Source organism: Sinohyriopsis cumingii, chromosome 18 (assembly GCF_028554795.1).
Source record: "Sinohyriopsis cumingii isolate HCF-2022 chromosome 18, ASM2855479v2, whole genome shotgun sequence".
NCBI classification, from domain to species: domain Eukaryota; kingdom Metazoa; phylum Mollusca; class Bivalvia; order Unionida; family Unionidae; genus Sinohyriopsis; species Sinohyriopsis cumingii.
In genome coordinates, this window is record NC_142978.1 from 84319877 (window position 1) to 84343448 (window position 23572).

General features: G+C 35.1%; 1 protein-coding gene across 2 annotated transcripts in view; it reads right to left on the reverse strand.

Annotated features, from left to right (window-relative positions):
• Positions 1-23572, reverse strand: part of LOC149777190 (PHD finger protein 12-like) — an 81291-nt gene that overhangs the window by 49346 nt on the left and 8373 nt on the right. Inside the window, exons 4-7 of one of the 2 annotated variants that reach the window (XM_089941892.1) lie at positions 13645-13695; positions 9471-9690; positions 5518-5632; positions 2703-2835 (exon numbers count right to left, since the gene is read on the reverse strand). In XM_089941892.1, the coding sequence (XP_089798018.1) occupies positions 2703-2835; positions 5518-5632; positions 9471-9690; positions 13645-13695 (519 nt within the window). The remainder of the gene's footprint in view (positions 1-2702; positions 2836-5517; positions 5633-9470; positions 9691-13644; positions 13696-23572) is intronic. The other variant, XM_089941893.1, reaches the window with a different exon arrangement.

Consider the following 23572-nt stretch of genomic DNA (forward strand, 5'->3'; position numbering starts at 1 on the left):
GAGACCAACTAGACATCATAAGAAGTCTTTTCGTGAAAACCCAATGTTGACAAAACAATCCATTCAGGAGAAGTAGCGACAAGATTTATCTTCAACATGGCTACTACGGCAGACATGATGAACATCAGATCAGCATCAGCTTCATTTACGACCAACTAAAAAGTCTTCTAGTGAAAGCCTGATGTCAATAAGGCTTTCCCTTCTATAGTAGTAGTGACAAGATTTTCAAGAGGGCTGCTGCAGTGGCCATACTGGATGTCAGGTTGGCACCATTTTCATTTCAGACCAACTAGACATCTTATGTCATCTTTAAGTGAAAATCACACGTTGATATGAAAATCCATTCCGCAGGACTAGTGATAATATTTTTAATATGGCCACATGGTGGCCATACAAGATCATTACATGTCCAAGCGGAACCATTTTCTTTCAGGACCAAGCAGACCATGGGATGAATATGTGTAGAAAGTATCATGGAAACCCTCCAAGAAGATTGGAAGGTGTAGCAATAATAAACTTGTGCTATTAGAGATGGATAATAGACAACAGACCATCCCACGAGTTCACCTGGTCTATTACCAGTAGAGCTTAAAAACAATGATCCCTCAATACATAAAGAATAAATTAAGTACATTTAGTAACCACTGAAAGCCTTTTGTTTGTCTTAACCATGACGGGTTTAACTCAAATCTTTAAAGAATCTCTAGACTATAAATTGATAACATTTGTCAGGTTAACAAAAGTGAGCTTTCTATGGAATCTGCATGGGAATTTAAAGTTTATTTTTCTGTGAACAATCACCAGCATGAAGGTACTCAATAATAAAACACAAATATATATTTTTTCATTATTATAATAAACCATTATCAAGTGTATGCAGCTTTAATATTCTGCAAGAGATTTTGATCTATTTCATTTTTTGTTTATATTAACCCATGTTGTCAATATGGCTGCATGAACATAGAAATGTTTCGTTCAGAAGCTACAATCATTTCAGATGAAAACTTCTCTAAAATGAACATTGGTACTAGTCAGCTCACGTGTAGACAGGTTATCCCTAGCTAGCGTAACACTTCCAAATGCCTGAATCAGTCAGTCAATGCAGACTCATGTTTCACCTTGCTAACAGATAAGGCATTCAATAAATCTATAACTCAATCATACATCTTTAGTTAACTGAAAAAAATGCATAAAATTCTATGACTGTCTTAGTGGATAATAAATATGAGAAAGAGAGACAGCAAAAGACAGAGCGACAGATGCAATTACTTTAAGAAAAAATGTTAATACTATGAATGTTTTATGATTAAATAAAACTGTACGGTAACAAACTATGCATCAGCTGTAATTGGTAGTACATAAAATGGAAACAAGGTACCAATTAGATGCCTTTTTCCACCCCATATTTTTTTTACCAGTGTGAGCGGTACAATTAACCCTCTCTGGTACAATTGCTCCACCATAGGTTAACACTGATACATTTTTGTGCATGTGTGTATGAGTGTGTGTGAGTACAACTAATTTTAATCATGTAATATTTACCGATATTCCAGGACACAAGCTATACATTATACATGATCATGTACAATTGCCTCCTCCTATTAGGAGGAAAGGTTTTAACACTGAAGAAAAGAACCTGGTCCTAGTCTGATGCCTGCATATAGCCTCACATTCTGTTTACTTCCTCTTTTTTTGGGCCAGAGGAACGTCATCAGAGCGAAGTCAGAGAAGGGATCTATATTTGTAGTTAACAGATGTGCCTAACTTTAAACTATTGTTTCAGGGACACAGAATGCCAAACACAGGGATAGACCTTTATTTTCAGGGTAAAATCATATAAGCAATTAATTTAAATCAAGATATCAACACAGTCCATGTTTTAAAGAACTCCCATCCTGCATGCACTGTTCAGGTTTATTATATGATGCTGCTCCAAGACTAGGTGTCTGCTTTGTATGCAATATGGATTATAACATAATGACCGCATGCTGGACACAGGGCCAAAAAGTAAACCAACTTGGATGTATAGCCAGATGAGCTAAAATAATCAAAGTGAAAATGAGCCGAATCCTAGACTAAAATCCACGCAGACAGAAGTGAGATGGCAGTGATCCGTAATGGAGAGCACTTTAAACCACTCAGCCACTCGGGGCCCCCAACTTGGCTGTATAGCAAGATCAACCAAATTAATCAAAGTGAAAAGGAGCTTTGAAAACCCCACCCCACTCCCTCCCTCCCTCTGCAACATCCATTAAGTTCATGGAGAAACTTAAACCAGATACTTCATGCCAGGATGCTCTCCATCATATTTGGTTAAATTCTGTCAAGCAGTTATTTTCAAACTAGTGGTGGCCATATTTGATGATGGATAATCATCAACATCTGAGCAAATTTAAAGGGGTTCATCATAAGATGCTTTCTTTTTAAAAACATTAGTCCAATTCTGCTGTAAATATCAATTATGAAAGGAATATGAACAATGGACAAAGAACCATACCATAAGCTTATCTGCCATACAGCCATGTAAGCTAAAATTTAATTACAAAGGCCATCAACAATTCTAGTTTTCTATACAAAAAACATCATTTCATAGTTATTTACCCAAGATTACACATTCACAAATGGTCTCAGTATCCAACTTTTGGTGAATTTCTGTGCAAATCTAGTTACACTATATTTCTTGTTGAACTCCAAGTACTTACAACAAGATTTTCTGCATGACTAGGGCACATCCACCTTCCAGTGGGCAGTGACGTCAGTGGTGGGTTCATACAATCCAGATGATACAACAGGGGACAGTAATCACACTGTAACAATGGAGCAACACGACAGCTCCTAAAAAAAGAAAACTTAACCGTACACTGAAAACAGTCTATAAAAAGGAAACACAAAAGGTCTTTTATGAGTTGAAAATGATATAAAATTAGGAAAGGGACTTCAATGTCTTGTGTGTAAAGTGACCATCATATAGGTGTCTGTTTATGTAGGTGTAAATGTATTTAACATATGTGATTCATTATTCCAAGGCAAAGTTCTAACCATGCTAATAAGCGTTTTCTTAAGTATTTTGAATTCCTTTGGAAAATGATACATATCAGTTTCTAGTTTGTTTCAGTATTGTTTACGGAAATCAAAAACAGGGCCAACATCATGGCTCAGTAATTTTAATAATGGCCAGTCACCATTCAGTTCCATGTTTAATTATTCCAAAATGTTACAATAAAATGTCTTCTTTACAACAGGAGGTCCAAGATGGCTTAATATCCCTCACATGGCTAACATAACACTTGACCATTTCACTATGCAGGCTTATGTAGCATTGTAAGAACATAATCACAAGTAAACTATATCCCAACCTCTGTATCAGAGATTTTGTTCGTCTCGAAACAAAAAATCTTTATAAAGATGCACAGCTCTTGCTCAGAATCATTATAATCCAATATCTTTATGATATAAACCTATTTACCAAGTTTTATCAGACAAATATAGTCTCATGAGAAGTAACCAGCTCACTCTGACTTATGAATACCTCATTAATATGAACAGATCTCGTTTGTTCAAGAACATGTCTGAAATATTTATGTTATAAGCGTCTTTACCAATTTTGAGCAACTCCAATCTAAATTCAGACTCTTATCAGAGTGGTAACAACAAACCCAGCAATCGAATACACAATTATCTCATAAATACATGTAGATCTTACTCGTAGTCAAAGTCATCCAGGATCTTGATGATGTAAAACAATTTTGATAAAACTCTGATCATAAAATATATTCAATACAGGACTGACAAACTCAGCAAATCATGATCAAACTTGTCTCAGATTATGATGGTAAAAGCCCATATTCAAATCTGATCAAAACTGGGCCTACAATACTCCTCCCAGAGTGGTAACAACCTCTGCCAATCAGATGTGTGTGCATGTGTGATCTGGATTTTTAATGTAGCTTTAAAAACAATTATGTCTTCAGTGTGGCAGTTTATAGATATGCCTAGCACTGGGGCATCATGCTGCAGACATGTAGCATCATGTCCCACCCAGTCACATTATCGTGACACCAGGCTAACACTAACCTCTTAATGCCGAGTGCCAAGCGAGGCAACTGCTAGTACCATTCTTATAAGTCTTTGGTATGACTTGGCCAGAGTTCAAACCCACGACCTGCTGCATATGAGGTAGACACTAATAAATCATGCTCATTAGTGAACTTGTATGAGACTTTTATGAATTAAGCTTATGTTGCACATTTGATCAAAACTGACACCAAAAAGATGGTGTACAGAGCGGGAAAAAACATGCATGCCAACCCTCTCAGAAGTATAAGCGTAATTATTGTTTTTACAAGTGACAAAAAGTGTAATTTTGGTGTAAAAAGTGTAATTTATATATCACATGCCAAAATAACAGCATAAATGAAAAGATCCATTTTTGGGGGACCACGAACATGGCTCAGCAGTCTACATTCTTATTAGAAAGGGCTAAATCCACATGGATATGAACCAGAATACACAGAAAAAAATTACTGAAATATTATTTATATTCAGTACTCACTTGAACTATTCAACATTTGTAATTATAGCTGAATCATCATAAACTGAAATTCAGCCATGTGCTCAGTGTGTTGTATTTTATTATTCTTTTAAAGATCATATAAGTAGTGTTGATTTGTCTTTTTTTCTGATCTGACATGTTTTGAAGTTTGAAAAGATTCATCGCCTCTAACATTTTCTGTCAATTAACATTCACAACTCACACTGTAGTGCATTTTGCTTATCATCTTGTGCCATTTTCTTTAAAAGTATAGACTGGTCCACTACCTAACCAGTGTACCAATATAATTAAGGGAAAAAAGTGTAATGATTATACCAAAAGCACAATGGTTGGCATGTATGTAAAAGCCGCTGTAAAGCATATGCAGTATCCCCTGGCATCCTTCTTATACATCCTCCATGTTAACAACTTTCAAAACTTTAAAGAAGCGGGCATATAAAAAATTATGGTACAACAGAAAATTATGTCAAGTCCCTTGCCTCCATTTCCTATTTGTATATACAACATGCATGAAATATACAAACCATATTTCACTTGTTCTGGTTTAGGTGTTACTGAATACAGTGCTGGAACTATACATGTGAAATCGACTGTCCCCTACTTTACTTTTCTTTACTTTTCTCACAATGCTTAACTTGCACTCAACTCACTTCAAGAGTTGATTCTATCTGGCCAGTTGATGGATTACCTCTGTATCCCTCAATGACTATTGCAGGTGGTAACATCTAGGCTCAACCAGGCTTGACTTGGTGTAAAATTGGGAGATTTCACTACATATTGGGGTGATATTACACAGAAATATGGAAAAGTCTTTAATACCTGTCGTGTGTACTGTATCCTTCTTCTTTATGACATTTAGAACATCAACAAAAAAATCTTAATTTCTGATGCCACTGCAGTCTGAAAAGTGACATCTCTGCCTCGCTATCTGCCAAGTAGAAATGAAATAAATTTGTAATACTTACTTGTTACAGACAAAGCACAGCTTAGCAGGCAATGGCACCATGCCATTGTCTAGTTCATGTGCTTGCTTCTTTGTCATATTGCGGTCCCGACCCCACCATTTTCTTTTGCTGGATCCTTTAGGAAAATAAAAAGCAAACATGTTTACTAACATACTCTGAAAAGGATTAGCATTCTTTAACACTTCAAGCACGGTAAACCTCCAGACATAATAAAAAGCAAGTTTCTTTAATTGACTACATATAAACATAACAGTATGAAAAGGTATTTCTTTGAGCAAGCCCAGGTGATCTGGTACATAAAAGATAATATATTCATAAAATTAGGTAATTGTAGATGGTTAACAACTAGAGTTACTGCACAAAAACAAAACTGGTAGGAGACAGCTGAACAGACATCATAAAATAATACACTGCCTTACAGCAGCTGTATAACCACATCAAAATGTAAACTTAGAGGTTATTTATTTTACATTACCTTCAATGTCAATATAACGAGATATGAATCTTTGATTATTGATACTGATTTAAGACCTGCAGTGTCTGACAAGTGATTGATTCATTATTAAATCAGGATTTAGTCTGGCCTGAAACAAGGATCTTGTAAACGCACATTACTGCAATCCAAAAGTAAAGTAATGTTGACAATGTAGACTTCACTCTTGTATTGTATAGATGAAAAACATACAGATAATCTATTCTTTTAATAAAGACAGATAATCCCTTGCCCAATCTTTTTGTTTTTTCTACAGTTGATGAAATAGATTTTCTCATCAACAAAACAAATTTTCAATGCAACGTACTGTAATTTTAGGAACACAAAATTAAATATATCCAACATGACCAAGTAGAACAATCAACAGTATCTATAATAATAATAATAATAATATACACAAATAATGAGCCTAAATCTGGAGTTAGGAATCATTTATACATTTATTCATACTATTAAAAAAGCATTAAGCATAAATCGCTTGCTTAGTACATTTTGCAGTATCTTACACTGAAATTATGTAAAATTTGTGACTCCAAAACTGGAACTATTTTACTTTATAAAGGAGCTCTTAAATTTGAATAAACTTTTCAGAAGAATACAAAATGGGGGATGTTTTTACTGCATCACAATAAAAGTCAATGCATATTAGTAGTAGATGTTTATTGGACACATTAAGCCTTTTGCTGGAAAATTACTATTTATCATTAGTGGTTCAGTAGGCAAAATGAGAAGAAGAAAAAAACACATCAACAAAACACACATTGTTTACAACAAATCTGGTTTTTCTTTGTTGGTTTTAACAACACTTTCAACCATGGTTCTCCCGCTTTTCTAAAGATAAATTTCCAGGTCATTTGCAGGAATGAAATTAATTTTTCAAGGTTCACATATGACCATTTCTGAATGGAATTAAAGTACATTTTAGATTATAAAACATGCATTTTCTAAACCTAAAGATGTTTCTTTTTTAAGACTCTCCAAAACATCTGTCAGAAAAGATGATCACGTACAAAACCATAAACTGTATCACATGAAACAAGCTTGATTATATTCCTATAAATTGCATGTTGTTGTTGTTGTTATAGGGTTTAACGCCATTTTTCAGCATAAGATAGGCTATACATGGCGGTCAGTATTAATGGTGGAGGAAGACCCCAGAAAGAACCACTGACCCACGAGAAGCTACCAGCAAGCTTTCTCACATATCCACATTGGGAGAGCCCGAGACTCGAACCCACGCAGACAGAGGTGAGATGGCAGTGATCCATGACAGAGAGTGCTTTAGACCACTCGGGGCCCACCTATAAATTGCATGTAAAGTAATTTCAATTTACAGAATAAAAATTCTAACTTTATTTTGCTTACATGCATTATGTTCCTAAGTGGGAACAACATAATGAACATAAATTATTTTGTTTCCCTTCAAACCTTTAATTCTAAAGAATTCTAGAGCAATATATGTGCATGTTACACAAAGTAAATATTTCACAGTATGAAAAAACCGAATAAATGCAAAGTATTAGAATCTTATCTTGTAACGAAAAAAGTTTAACCCTCAATATATGTATGCCAATAAAATCTCAGACAAGATTTTTCAACCAGTTTAAACTCCTTAAGACGATCTGGCTAATAATTCTATCATTTAAAGACATTTACAAAAGGGTTAATTTAAATTTTGACAAGAGAACTTCAAAATTATATATTCTTGTACTTGTATAAACAAGGACTGAATTTTCTGTAAAATCAACTCGTCTTCTTGTAATTCAATAAACCAGTCCCAAAACCTGTATTGATACATGGGCTCTTATTGTTTCTTAATATATAATATAAGGGAAGACAATAACTCATTTCTCCAGCATTCTATTTAAGATCTGAAACCAATGCTTCAAGCTACATATCACTGTTTAATAGTTTCACACCAAAGTTCAGCTCAGAGATTCAAAATTTTCTAATGTTTCCTCCGAATATTCCAACCCCATTTTTCACATTTGGACATTTAGGGTGTAGTGTGGGTTCAGAGCAATTACATATAAAATATTCAGAATCTGCCACCACCGTAACATAGCTTACCAGTGGGCCTAGCAAATTTAAACTATGTTATAATAATTTATACCAGCATGAAATTGATAGGGAAATTATTTATTTTCTCAAAAATGGCAAGTATTATAATTATGTCTTTAATCCAATGACAGACAAGAAGAAACTCAGCATAGATGAAACCTGACCCGGTACAACAAGCACTTGATTCTGGGGTACACTAATCATGTGTACACTCACCAATTAACATGTTAATTGGTGAGTGTACACCTGATTAGTTTACCCTGGAAGCTAGTGTCTGTGCCCGGTACTCGCCATTTGTGTTAATAGTCACATGACTTCACAACGCTCACACAACGACATCGGAAATCAAAATGCCATGTGATATCAACATCAAACTCCATTTTAATGTCACTGTACAAAATTTCAATTATATTAAATGAAAGTCTGATACGTTTTGTAAAAACCAGAAAGAGTACTTGTGGAGAATTTTTTCTATACAAAAAATTATGTGACATATGATAAAGCAATTTGGATGAAAAAATCCATATACAAGTCGATTCGGAGTATAACACGAAGCTAAGATTTTCTGGTCAAAAAGTATAGACTTATAGGTCACCAAATACGATAGATCATGGAGTCATTTAAAGGAATTTTGCATTTTTAACAATGGTTGAAATATCCAATGGCAAATCATTTGGATAAATTTTATTGCTATTATTATTAAAATGTATTATCAAATTAGGTACCTTTCAACTAAGCAGTTTCTAATAAGTCATTTCAAGTTCCTTCTTTTTTTAGTAATGGCAGCCATATTTGATGGCAGATTTATATAATTTATCAACATCTGAAAGCCCATTTTATGCCTCGATGCATTCAGTCAAATTTTGTCAAGTGGCACTGGAGAAAAGGTCAGACATTTTTAATTCAATGGCAGCCATGTTTGATGATAGACTATCATCATTTGAACAAATATGAAAGACAGTTGTACCAGAATACTTTTAGTCTAATTTTGTCAAATTCTGCAGATTGATTTTTTGGAAGAAGTCATTTAAAGGATTTTTTTCCTTCTATTTTTAGTAATGGTAGCAATGTTCTTTGTTGGCTATCATCATTTTACCAAATTTCAGGAATCTTCATGCCATGAGGCTTTCCTCCAAATTTTGTCAAATTCTGTTCTGTGGTTTCTAATAATGGCAGCTGTATTTGATGGTATATCAGAATCCACAGACAAGCTTTATGCCTGGATGCTTTCTTTCCAATCTGGTCAAATTCTTTTCGGCAGCCATTAAGACGTTGTGAATGGATGACCGGAGAGAAAAGACCATACTCGAAAGCTCACTTGTCCCTGTGATCAGATGAACTAAAAATATCACCCTTTGTTAGCCATTTTATCTTAACAGTACATCTTGTCAGCACTAACCTGGCATTTGTGTAGTACAAGCAACATCCTTAGGAAGATCAAACTGAACAGGATTGAGGAGGCGAGCAGCTTTGGCAAGCTTTTGTAGAGGGTTTAAAGATGCATCTTCATCCTCCTCCAGCATGGGGACTGGGGATATTAACATCTGGACAGGTTTTGGTCGAATTCCATGCCCTGTGGAACTGCCACTCTTTGTGGAGACATCATCATCATCTTTTGTCTGAAGAGGAACAGAAAACATCTCCATTAAATATGAACTTCAGCTGAAATCTCAAAAGCTACATATTACCAATCTGCATCTAGTTTCTGCAGGGAATAGTGATTAAAATTTGCTCAATAATCTCAGATTTTTATCAACTAATGACAGCTGTACCTTTACTTTGATAATTAAAAAAGAATGTTTTTTTTATATTTGTTGTCTTATGTGATAAGGCACAGAAGCCAACATTTTGCTGTCTTTTTTCTATATGGTAATTAGTGTTTACAATGGCTGCTGGAGACTGGTAAAAGCTTCATATGGATAAGCTTAGTAATTACTGACTGCAGCTTTTTTAATCATTGATTATATTCTGGTTCTTTTAGTTCAAATGGTTATTGACCAGAAGAGCCAAATGGACGCTCTGTTGTCTATTTTCATTCCTCAGCACAAGTTTGTTATCCTGTTCAACCACTTTGAGGATTAACACGCACACACACACGCATGCACGCTGGACAAAAACTAGATGGGTCTAAATAACAAACAGTGCCACGCAGCCATCCAGTATGGATGCCACAGAAGCGATCTTATTGGAACTTCTCCTGAAAAGATGATTAACATGGAGTTTTCTCTTAAATACTTTTTATGATGTCTAGCTGGGTCTACACGAAAATGCTGCAGTTATGCATATGACCACCACAGCAGCCATCTTGAAAATATTGCTAACCTCCAGGATGGAAAGTCAAACTGACGGAGTTTTTACTAGGTTTCTAATGATGTCTAGTTGGTTCTAAATTAAAATTGGTGCTGAGCATTCATGATGGCCATCTTAAAAATCTTGTCATGGATGAAGAATATCAGAGATGATTTCAACGCTTGGCAGTTAAAAAGAACAAATGGTCACTGGACCAGAGATACCAAAGGTGGGTGGTTTAATTTGCTGTAGTCTTTTTCTTGTTGTTGAAACTATGCATAGATACAGAAGCTTAATGATTTGGAGACTGCTAGATTCAAGGTCAGAAGTTGAAAAAATATGATTTTCCATTCATTACAAGAAGTAAAGCTTCCTTGGCCTAATTTTCATCAACTATTAAAGCATCAATAACATAGGTAAATGTTCTGATGTTGATGTAGGCATCACTTAGTTTTTATAATTTATCAAATTCAGGTGAATTAGTGATGCAGACGTAGACAAAGAACTTGTAAATTTTGAGTATGAGAATGGCAGCTTTGGTTGGTAACACAGCTTCACTAGCTTGACAGTGAATGAGTTATCTCAAGATTTTAAAGCACAGTGCTAAAAAAATCTGACAGCCAGATGCCCAGGGCCCCTCTAATTTTAGATCAGGCCCATCCTGTATTATCTGTGAAGTGCAGATCAGGAATGTTAAAAAAATTCAAATTTGCCTGAGGAAACTTGGATCACGCTGATGAAATGTGTAACTATCATTTCAAGATTTTGACACACCTGCCACAATGTGGAATAATCCAAATCAGATCACCATTGTTCTATGTGAAATTGAGATATGATTTTAATCAAACTGAAGCATCAGGTGTCATGCCCAAAATACATTTTTGTACTCCCAAACCCTGCCAGTAGCTTCTTGTGGGTCGGTGGTTCTTTCAGGGGTTTTCACAGGTTCTTCCTCCACCATTAATACTGGCCGCCATGTATAGCCTATCTTGTGCTGGAAAATGTCATTAAACCCTACAACAACAACAACAACTCCCAAACCCCCTGACATGGTTGTTTCAAGAAAACACAATTTTCAGTAATCTTCAAAAATAGAAAACAAAAACCAAAACAAACGGCAAAAAAAAAAACACTTTCAGTATATGCCAGTTACATGCAGCATGTATAAATGGAAAGCTGTCATGATTGGAGCTGATGTAAATAAAACCATCCCTTTGGCAGTTTAAATAGAGGCAATTAAAGGCAAAGAGGTCAGGTATAACCACCATTTCACATATTACTTAACTGGCTGACATTAGCTAATGATTTGTGTTCGAAGGCTGCACTGGAGAGTTCACTGCTAATCTGCATAAGTAGGATCATGAAATGGAACAACCCATTATAGGTAAATCAAAGGGATGCCAGATGTGTGTACAACAACAAAGTTATTACATATCAATGCCTTGAATGAAAATGTTTTAGCTATATGTATTATATTTTTGACAAGTTTGTGAACAGCAGCAACGTTTCTCTGAAGTCGGATTTTGCTACATATATAGAATGCAATGCATGATCATTTCAGTTGTCAGAATAGCATACAAGTGTAATTCATTTCTGAAGCCGATTTAGAAAACAATTAGCTATCAGCAAAGCTCAACAAAAATAAATTTCAGAACTCTGGATGCACAGAGTTTTACTTTGTAAAGCAAGCAAGCAAAAAAAATATATATAAAGTGGGGAGGGGATAGTATTTCTTTGCAGGGTTAAGATAGAATAGTTAGCCATCATGGAGATGTAGATGACAATGGCACTACAATGGCGGTTTGTGACAAAGTCTGGTACAAGGCCTTTAGAATACAACCCTATATTACGTATTTAACAAAACAACCAAACTCAACTCTTTCTACAAATTTTATTTGTCTCTGCTTGGAACAATCTGCACTCTTTTGTGGTTATAAAGGATTGAATAAAGATTCATAGTATCAGAACGTACAATATAGCAATTCACAGCAGTGCTCAAACATTTTTTCAGAAATATCATGGTTGATGATCACATTTAACAGATGGTTGCTCATGCCAGTCCATTTATATAGTAAAATCAATCTGAGCACGAAACTTTTGGTTATAAGCGAACATTAAACGCAAGTCAGTGAAGCATAAAGTAGCGCCTATAAGGATAAACTTTGCATTGGGAGTAAAACTCCTCAACTTCCATGATTGTAAACTTAATAGTATGCATATGGCATGGTCTTTAGCTAAATAAAAACATAACCTAAGCAAATAAAACGCAAACGGAAGGGGGGGGGGGCAGTAACCATGTTAGTAATAGATATGTATTAAATAATCTAGCTTAATGATTCAAGCATGAACAGTTAAAACAAAACTTAAAAGTCTGAGAAGCATGAAATATGGGTCAAAGTGATCTATTTTGTGAAAGGGTGTGGTACTCATCAAGCTGCATCTCTTTACTATGTCTCATGATTCCAGGTATAGTATATATACAGGATGGAAAAAAAAAAAAATCAGCCAGAAGCTCAAAGCACAAACATGGCATAGCCAGTAAAATATGAAATGCAGGTCACACTGACCTTTTATTGTACTGATGCAGCACTAATAGAGGTGATTACAATTATCTTGTTTGATCATTTTTGCAAAAAGAAATAAAACTTTAAACCACAAAATTTAAGGTAAGTGTAGCAACAAAAGTATGCTCCATGTTATCACCTTTCTTAAACAGACTTTTTCTACTGATGAATTTTGAGTCCTTTCACATGTTAAAAATGGAGCCCCCAACAAGATCTCATAACCTGATGTATAACTGCAGGTATATAAGGAACAAAAAGCCAAAGCCAAAAACATTACCAGAAATGCACAAATAATGTGCTTGAATGTAAACAGTTGACCCTATTGGCTACTCTCCCAGGGTTCAGGTGCTATGTAACCCACTTCAAACTGTTGCTAAAGGGCTTTGAAAAAAAGAGCAGTTGAGATTCAGTGAAGTTGTACATATGTAGATGCTTTCATATGTGCAGAAAATGACACCAACATCAGGAGTAGTAAAATACATCTCTAATTTGCAAAGGGAGCTAAAAAGTGTTCAGAGAATAGGAATGCCATGACCAGAATTTTCCCCAAATGTTCTGATTTGCATCCCAAGGCTCAATGAAGATTCAAACTAAATCAGAAAATAATGGCAACATGCACCCCAAGCTTCAACTTTGTAATGTAACTGGCCCAGGAAAATTCCTGAACAACAAAAATAACCACAGTCTGCAAAGATTCAAATATAAGTAACACTAACTTACTTTTGGTCCAGGAGTGTTACACCCGTCTACACCAAGTTGTATGACTGCAGCCTAAAGTGTATGAGAAACTGACATAAACAAAAAGCTTAAGGTGACTGACTGATGGAAGGATGACAATGTTACAATACATGCCTCTATTTGTGATGTGGCATATAGAAAGTGAAAACAACGAGTGAAAGAGGTAGAAAACTCCAAGATTCACACTGTCTTCTTTTGTCTATTATTTTTCCAACATTTTTCCCCATTTCAAAATTCCTGAAACAGTGTAATAATCAGATCAATTTATCACTGTGTCCAAACTGATAGTCACCATTCCAATCTTAAATTAGGATGTTAAAAAGAAATCAGAATTCTCTTCTGCAAGCCAGGAAGTTGCCTTTATAAATATAATTTTAATCTGGAATAGGTCCATTTGAAGACATGATCACGATTCTATTCAAACCTAGTTACAATTTTTATCTGACCTAGTACACTTTAAAATTGGACTGGATTTTTATTCACGCTTTAGCAACCTGGCTATGTTCATGACATATTTTCTACATATATTCAACAGACTAATTATTATTGTTCAAATTATCAAAAAGTAAGTTCTTTAACTGGTAGTACATGTCCTCCAAAAATGGCACAAAATACCTTAACCTTCAAAAGGATACTTAATTTTGCATCAACAAACTGGACACACAACAAATTGGACAAAATATCCATCTAGCAATACATAATTATCAATTTTACAATATATACTCAAGCTGATTTAAATTTACTTCTCAAGATCTATCGAAATTAAAAAAGGAACATGGACTTCAGGCATCAACAACAGTATAAAGATGGTATACTTTCTGTATACAGGATACGGTGATCAAGAATCAGTTTACATCCCATATGAACTCTTTAGAAAATAAATTTTCAGATACAAGAATGTCTTGAATATGTAACAAAACTTAAGAAATGAAAAATAAAAGACTTGAGAAGACTATAGAGATTTTTAGGAATCTCTCACTAATTAGGACAGAATCAACTGATCACCAACCTTGTGTACTATATCTACCTGCAATTCAATAGAAATCAGACCACAACACAAATCACTAATGAGCTAATAATGTCTGCATTGCAAACATTCAAACTCAGTACAAGTTATTTTATTCTGAGAAAGCACAGTCAGGAAAAGATGAGTATTCAGGAGTATCAGCTCCTCTAAATAATCATATGGATTGCTTGAAATCCAACTCCTTCAAAGACTTGCCAATAAAAGCAATATCCCATGCAAAGATGTGAAGTTGATCAACAAGGGCTATAACTCTTTCCAAAACAAGGTAATTGAGACAAAACTCAAAAACACATTAAGTTCATATCAAATATAATAAATAGTTCTTCAGCTATGCTGATCACATGCAACATCCCCTGTAAAGATATGAAGTTGATTGACAAGGGACATAACTGTCCAAAAAGGTATAGATGAGTCATTACTGACAAGACACATCTATAAATAAATTGGGTTTTATGGGCATGTCAGCACAACAAAATCTTTGCAGTGAAGACTAAAACTTAAGTTATAAAAATGTGAAATCTAAAGAACTGCAATAACTTTATGAAAATAAGCTCTTCCAAAATCAATGTACAGGAAGTAGTACAAGATAAACAGCAAAATTATAAAAATCATTATTTATTTGCCACAGAAACCACATTCTTTCATATAATTCAAGATTTTCTCTGGTGGTACATGTTTTTAATACAGCTCTCCCCCATTATAACGCTGTCTGCTTTATGTACCAAAAAGTCCAGGTATAGTGAAATTATATAAAAAATATGAATGTAATGGGGGTGGGGGCCAGGTGGAGGAAGAGGACTAAATATAACGCAAGTTAAATGTATAGTAATACTTTTAGTTTATGAAAATGTTTTCCTTCACCACAGAATAACAAAATAATAAAATAACAAACTTACATGCATAAAATCCATGTAAAATCCAATGATGTCCAAAACAAACACATTTATTCACAAAAAGTAGTAGTGTACTGATCTGAATAAAATATGCACTGTTCACTCACATGATGTGTATTCCCTACTTAAAATATTTCGTTATTTTATCATCTTTGAGACTTGATCGCTCTTGCTTTTTTTTTTTAAAGCAAAGTCTATGATATTTCTCAGATGCATAATTTTCAAGGCTCAATGTTCCAGCTTTCAGGCCAGATCAATCTTTCCTTGCATGCACAAAATGCTTCAGAAACTGAAGGAGGTATTTCTTGTTGATCATGATATAAGTTTTCAGCATTGGTCTTCCATTCAACAGTGTGGCAGTAGTCATCAATTTTATTCCAGTGCTGTCAAATGATTTCACATGTTCCCTTGGCACAGCTTCAGCATCTTCCTCCATGAATCCCTCCAAGTCACAAACCTCCTCCCGCTCTTTTGCATCTTGGAAAGCTCCAAATCCCTTCTCCCAGCATCTCTCTATACATCTGGGAGACAAACTGTCCCATGCTTTCCCTCCAAAACACATCACCTCCTTTAACTTCTTCAATATGTCTGTTAACGACTTTTCACTGTTCACCACAAATTTTATAAGTTCTTTTTTGTAGTTCATCTTAAATGTTGCAATAACCCCTTTATCAAGAAGATTTATTTTGGAAGTCATATTTTTCGCCCAAAAAACATGCAGGGATCGTCCTGGGCTTCGCCAATGTCGCAAATTGCGATTTTTTTCCTTATTGGCGACAAAAATATCCCATCTGGCGATTTTTTTGGCGACATACTTTTTGGTTATTTAATTTGTACATACAATCATGGATTTGGACTGAATAAATTTAAAGCCAGAACGAAAGGAAGCCACAAACTTGACTAAGCAATGCATTGGAATCAATCTGTTACGCAAACGATCCTTTGTTCTTATTGACAACCCCATCTTTACAGTGCATTGTTACATCATAATCTGCTTACGCTGACATCTGGGCTGAGTACTGTATGCTGCGATACAGTCAATCATGCTACCGCACTATACCTACAACTGACCGACTTCTGAAGACGCGAATAGAACAGATACAATTAATTGTATGGCTAATCCTTCTGTTTTTTTTTTATACATATACCAATACAATAGTTTTGCTGAACCTTCATAGAAAACTGATAACCTTTGAAGTACCGACTACTGTGTATACATACAAAGCAAATGGAAAAAATCTCAATCACAATTACATCTGTCGCCAGTGCAGCATTTTACTCATTGATCTTTTCCTTTTGCCATCAGTCCCGTGTTACGGCTGCAGAGACTTAAACTCCGCAACAAGAAATAGCAAAAAAAAAAAAACAGTTTTGCATAATTAATAATAATTATTTATTTCTCAAAATACAGGAGTGAAAGAATCCCTAAACTGGGTGTGAATTTACGCTTATATATACGGTCCAATATTGCCAGGTGTTGACTCGTGTAAGTTTCATTCATGGGAATGGAGATCCTTTTTTTCTTGTCGAGAAAATTTATACAGCATTCAGTGATCATTCTTGGGATTTAGAAAGCAATTCGCTACAAGCTTTGTGAAGCTAGCCATAAAAGGGGGGGGGGGGCTGCTGAGAGGCTACTGGTGTCACATGTCAGCACTGAGGACTGTGAACGTGGATTCAGTAAGATGAACCTCATAAAAACTGACATCAGAAATAAGCTCTGCATCTCATCTCTCGAGAATTTAATGAGAATTAGCATGTACAGATGTGAAAAATTAGACTTTGAAACTGCATTCAACAAGTGGGCAGCCCTAAAATCGCGACGGATCTTCATGTAACACTTTGTAACATTTTGTTAATGCTTGTTGTAATTAAAGTATTAACTAATCCATCTTTTGTAATTTTCATTGCCTATTACATTAATAGACTAAATTAACACTTGGAAAAATGTACACTACTTTTTTGGCGACACTTTTTGAAAATTGGCGACAAAATATTGAGGTTGGCGATTTTTTTGGCGACAGCTTTTTAAAAGCCAGGACCATCCCTGACATGGTTTGATTATTCCATTACTGCTTACATGGTTTTTAGTAGCTGGGTGGGTGGCGCAATTATCGAGTAAAAGAATTGCATTCTCTTCTAGTCCTGTACTACTTAAATATTCCCTCACTTGCCATACAAATTCCTTGAAAAACCAATTTTCTAATATTGTGTCTGTCATCAATATGTTTTTGCTAAGATCATTAAAAAAAACACGTGATTTCATGTTCAGATAATGAAAGATTTAAATTTTCATGGAGACTGAAATCTTCCGATAGCCAAGCGACAGAGTTTGTGTTTTCTGTCTTGTTTGTACACTATGGCTGGAGTTTTGTTGGGCAAGAGTTTAAAACACAATCCAGTTTTGTTGTAGGTATAAAACTATTCTTTACAATATCCTCCCTCTTGGATAATTTGTCTCAGCTGCTCTGAATAAGCCTCTGCAGCAGCACTGTCAGATAACCAAATTTCTCCACAGCTTATTGCATGACATGATTGGAAGTGATATAGCTAACTAGTGCTAGCTTTAAATGAAGAATCTTTTCCATTTAACTCTTTATAAAATGTCTCTGCCTGTGGTTTCAGTATTGCACCTGAAACAGGCACCCCATCCAACACAAACCATATGTACAGAGTACTGTCCAGGTCTGTGTAATTTGCTAATCTAGATTTCTTGCATTTAAGTCCAGGATCTGAATCTAAATCATTCAGCATATTGCCAAAAATTGTCCTCATCTGTCTTCCAAGCGAGTAAATATTCTTGCACACCTATCTCCTTTGCAACTTTATTCTGGATTTCACCAGATTCTAGTCTTTTTAAAACATCCATCTCATCCATCACAGAATAAGCTTTCCTCTTCCTGGATGTTTCAATTTCGAGATGAAATGTCTTAATGCACTCGTAAATGCTGATCATAATGAACTCACTTTTAAATCTAACCAATTTCACATAAAAATGTGACTGAATTGTTTTAATTGACCTTATTTGAAGCCACAATATGCAAATGAGCATCTATCAGTTACTCTTGCTGGGCTACATTGCAACAGATTACAGAAAGAAGCATTAAGTACAGAAGGCACACTGCCACTAACCTCTCTGTGATCTACTGCCATCCAGGTGTCAATAAATAATGATCGAGCCTAAGTATGTCTTCTGTATAATTGGTGAGTTGTGTTAACAAAAGTCATTAGTCTGCTGGGGTAACTTGATTGCTAAAGAAAATTTTACAGTCTGCTGTATTCTGGCAAAATCAGACATGATTTTGGTCTTCCATAAAAAGAGCTGAAAATCTGAAAGGGGGATTGGGGGTCCTCCCCCAATGGGGTTTCGAGGGGTAGTGGGTCCAAGGGGCCAAAGGCCAAAAATGCATTTTACGCTCATGAAAAGCTGCTCCTGGTGCAACTTATGATCATAAGATATAACAAAATAATCATTTGAAAAACTAACAAACTTACCAAAAATTTTCAAACTGAACAATTTCACAATATTTATTGTTACATGAATTTGTTCTCCAATACTATTGGTGCTTAAGTTATTTCATGAGCATGTCAGTGTTCACATCGTAATTAAGTCAATAATTAGATATTTTTGCTGCCAACATATTACACTTCTCTCTTTTCATAACAAATCCGTAAAATAAAGACCCAAGTACATCACCTATATACAAATAATCCCATATATTCACTTGTCTTTTTGTCCACTGGACAAAACCTGTTGATATGCCAGTCGAGCTCTTTTTGTGGCTTTATCAAAGATTTCTTTAGTCTTCCTTTTTGTCACCAATGATTTTGTTGGCTCAATGAGCAATCGTTTCTTTTCCTTCTCAACGAGAGCCTTTTTCCTTTCAAGCTCCAGCTTGTGTTGGCGACATGCAGTGCACATATTCTGACAGAGGGCTTCATCTGTTCCAGACTCTTCCAACCACAACTTCCATAATTTATATCTTTAATGCAGAGGTCACAAAATGCCAGTCCTCGAGCGTTCAGTTTTCTTATAAACTGACCAACTAAATTTCCATCGACTTTTTGCTCCAGTCATTCCCATTTCCATACATTTTTTAAACCTTTATCTAAACTTCTCGTGTCATGGTCTCTCTCAACAACTCGGGACGCCATTTTTTGTAAGCATGTTTCTTCTTTCCATTGCCATCAGTTTCATTTACACGAAGATTCATTGGATGAATTTAAACCTTTGACCAATCTGAAAGCTCTTTACAAGAGAAGTGGGCTAACTAATATAAGGAGCGAATATGTTACAAGGGTTGTTGCGGAATTGGACCGAACAGACCGTTTAAAAAACCGGATCAGACATAATAATATATATAAAAAAAACGGACTATATCAAGAAAAATCAGATTCAAGTCAGGAGAAAAGCAGAATTCCGCTTTAAAATGGAGAAAAATCATGTCTGCAAAATATAACTGTCGTTGTTGTTGTAGGGTTTAAGGCCATTTTTCAGCACATGATAGGCTATACATGGCATCCAGTATAACTGGTGGAGGAAGAACACTGGAAAACCCCGGGAAGAACCACCGACCCATGAGAAGCTACTGGCAGCTTTCTCGTGTACCCACATTAGCCCAGCCTGAGACTCAAACTCTCACAGACAGAGGTGAGACGGCACTGATCCGTAAGTGAGATGGCACTGATCCGTAACGGTGAGCGCTTTAGACCACTCGGGGCCCCTATAACTGTTGACATAGACCAATGATAATTACGGTTCATTAAAGACATGGGTAATTTCAAGTGTGCAATAGCTCATTTGGAATACAAAATCTCACTTTGCCTAAATAAAAACACTTTCCGGCAATGTCCAAATCAAGTCCAGTAGTTTGGATGTAAAATTAATCTCCTGTCAGATGTTGAAACTTATTTTTGTATTAATTTTTTTTTTAAATTTTAAAGTTTGACAATGGGGTCCATAGAATTATACCGTTATATCTGGAACTGCATTACAATGAAACACATTATAACAAGGGAAGAGCTGAAGAATTTAGATAAAAGCTGGTCTCTCACAAGGTGTGGCACAAGAATGTATTCCACTGCCAGCAGACACTGGAAAGGTATGCACTCAACAACAAAGCTTATTGTCTTTGCAATTTGTTCTATGTAAGGGATGCCTCTGAAGTGTTCAGTTTAATGTTTCAAAGCTTGCATACATGCCAACCCCTGGCAAAAAAAAGTGTAATCCAAGCAGAAAAAGAGTAATCCACATATAACACAATAAAATTCAATGAACATATGTGCAAAATGATTTATTTACCCCTTCTGGTCTTTTAACATCAATTCCTCCTTCAAATTTTCATATACAGTACTTAGAGCTTTAAAAAGCAACAGTCTTCCATATTGCATTTCAAAACACTTTGTACCAGCTGAGATTATGAATGTTTTTCACACCTGTAGAGAACTAAGTGCTGGGTTACAGAGCCTGGGTCTGAATTCAGTTTTATTTTTGTTAACAATACTGAACAATCTCTCACTGTCAGCATTAGAAATGGTAAAGAACCAATATTCCTTTCATAACCTGACAAAGAAGAGGAAATATATATCTTCCAGTTATTCGATCTTTTAGACGGGAAATAATGTGTCATTGCACATCAACTCTGTCCTCATGAAGTACACTGTCAAGTAGAATGCCAACTTCATACTTCAGGGGTTCTCCTTCTAATTTATCAGCAGCCTTTCCTGCAGCAAGGTTCATCATATGAGAGGGACAACCTGATATGTGCACTAATGGAGACATTTTTCAAAATATAGAATGCAACTCCTATATGAATTCCAGTCATCACTGATGCATTATCAACTGAAAACCCCATACAGTTCTGCCAACTTATGTTTATACAAAGCATTATCAACCAAATAAAAAATGTTTTCTCCAGTGGAATCTAGTGTTAATTCTGGTAATGAAAGAAGAGAACTCTGACTTTGCCCTTTTCGTTGTCAAAGTCTCTTACACAGACTGGGTACAACTTTTTGTCATCATAATCACTACTCCTGTCTGTTGCAATATTAAATGGCTCAGTTTTCATGGCTTCGGCAATTTTAAGCAAATTATCTTCTGCTAAACACCTAACACTATTAGATGATTTTGTTCCTGCAGATGCTTATTTTCTGCAATTTTGGAATCCAAAAACATCTGTCTGAACAAAGGTCAAACGTAGTATTCTACTGCTAGGGGTAGTCCGTGTTCAATTAAGAACTTGGTTAATTACGCCTCATCACTTATTAGTTCTGCTTTAAAATAGAAGTTACAAGTTACCTTAGTATTGGAGTTTGTAAAATGAGCTAATTCAAGGTTTCTTTGTTTTACCATCATGACTAATATTAAAATCCTTTCCACACAGCCTGATGTGGGCATGAAGCTGCCCTAGAATGGAACACTGTATTGTGTAATTCATGTATTCATCTTTGAATCGGTTTTTCTTCTTTTTCTAATCCATCTGTGGAATTATTTGAAAAACATTTCTGCTCTAACACACGCATCAACTAGAATAAATCTGACTTGACTTTTAGCGCCAAATATCTACAGACTGGTTCTGTATCAGATATGAATTAGAACAAAAACATCTGCAAGCAAAGATTAAAAATTAAAAACCCAGTCTGTTCTCTCCTAACTAAGCCATACAGCTGCTATAAATATAAACTGAGATCGAAAGTTTGAAAGTAAAACCAGCACATTTCTTGGAAATAGGGTAGCTGCTATAAATAGAAAATAATACTGTTAGGAAAGTGTATGCAAGGACAGACAAGCGTACTTTTATGTCGTAGTTACTTAGAAGCTGTCTTTTCTAGAATGCGGTCTGAAAGATTAATGGGATGTTAATAAAAATAAGAAAACAAATTTTTAATTTTTTTGGGAGGTGACATAATGAAAACACGTAGTCCAAATACATTTATGTGTAAGGAATAATTTAGTGGAAAAAAGCATAACGATTACGCCAAAAGTGTAATGGTTTGATGTATGAGCTTGTTTGTCAAATTCAATTCCATATATTCACTAAGCATATAAGATATGCTTTTTAATATATATATATATATATATATATATATATATATATATATATATATATATATATATATATATATATATATATGTGTGTGTGCATGTATGTGTGTATATATATATATATATATATATATATATATATATATATATATATATATATATATATAAGTTCGTCATATGGAATTTCCCATTCTGAATCGGGTGACTGCAGGGCAGCTTTTTCTACACTTACATTACCGTTAATTACAATATGACTGGGCAGCCAATAGCATGTTTTTCCAAACTGCACAAGTGAATCATATTTCTCTAAGATTTAGGATGATGAGTTGTCAAGTTTTAGAGTATTGCATGGCTTCTAGATGGATCTAAGTCCGTAAAACTATGTTCACATAAAAATGCATCAGAATAATGTCGCACTCTCGAGTTATGCAGATTATAAGCAACATACCCATCAAGCAACACGTTAACATAGGTCATAACTCTGTCCGAAATGGTAAAAACAAGACACATTTAGGTTCAAGAGACAATGTTCTTAAAAAAATTCCATCAGTATATGTTGAATGGTTCTAAAGTTGTGCATGTTACAAGCAATATTACATAGGTAGTTGTCTTCAGTACAGATCCATTCCAAGCATTTGAGTTAGAGATCTGGTTTTAATCAATCGATTTTATTAAGACTTCACTCTTCCTTAACCAGATAAAGCAAGATATCTTCACACCCCGAGTTTACATAACTGAAGTAATTATATCATACAGAGCTCACCACTGGCGATATCTGGGTACTGTTCATATTAATAACCAATGGCAGTGAAGGTATATAAACGTAGGCTTATGACTCTAGGTCTTAATTAACAGAAAGATGCAATACCAACAATTTAAGCAAAATCGATGAGCAATTTATTTCCCTACAATATAAAGTGGAAATTTAAGAGAGATAGTATTGTG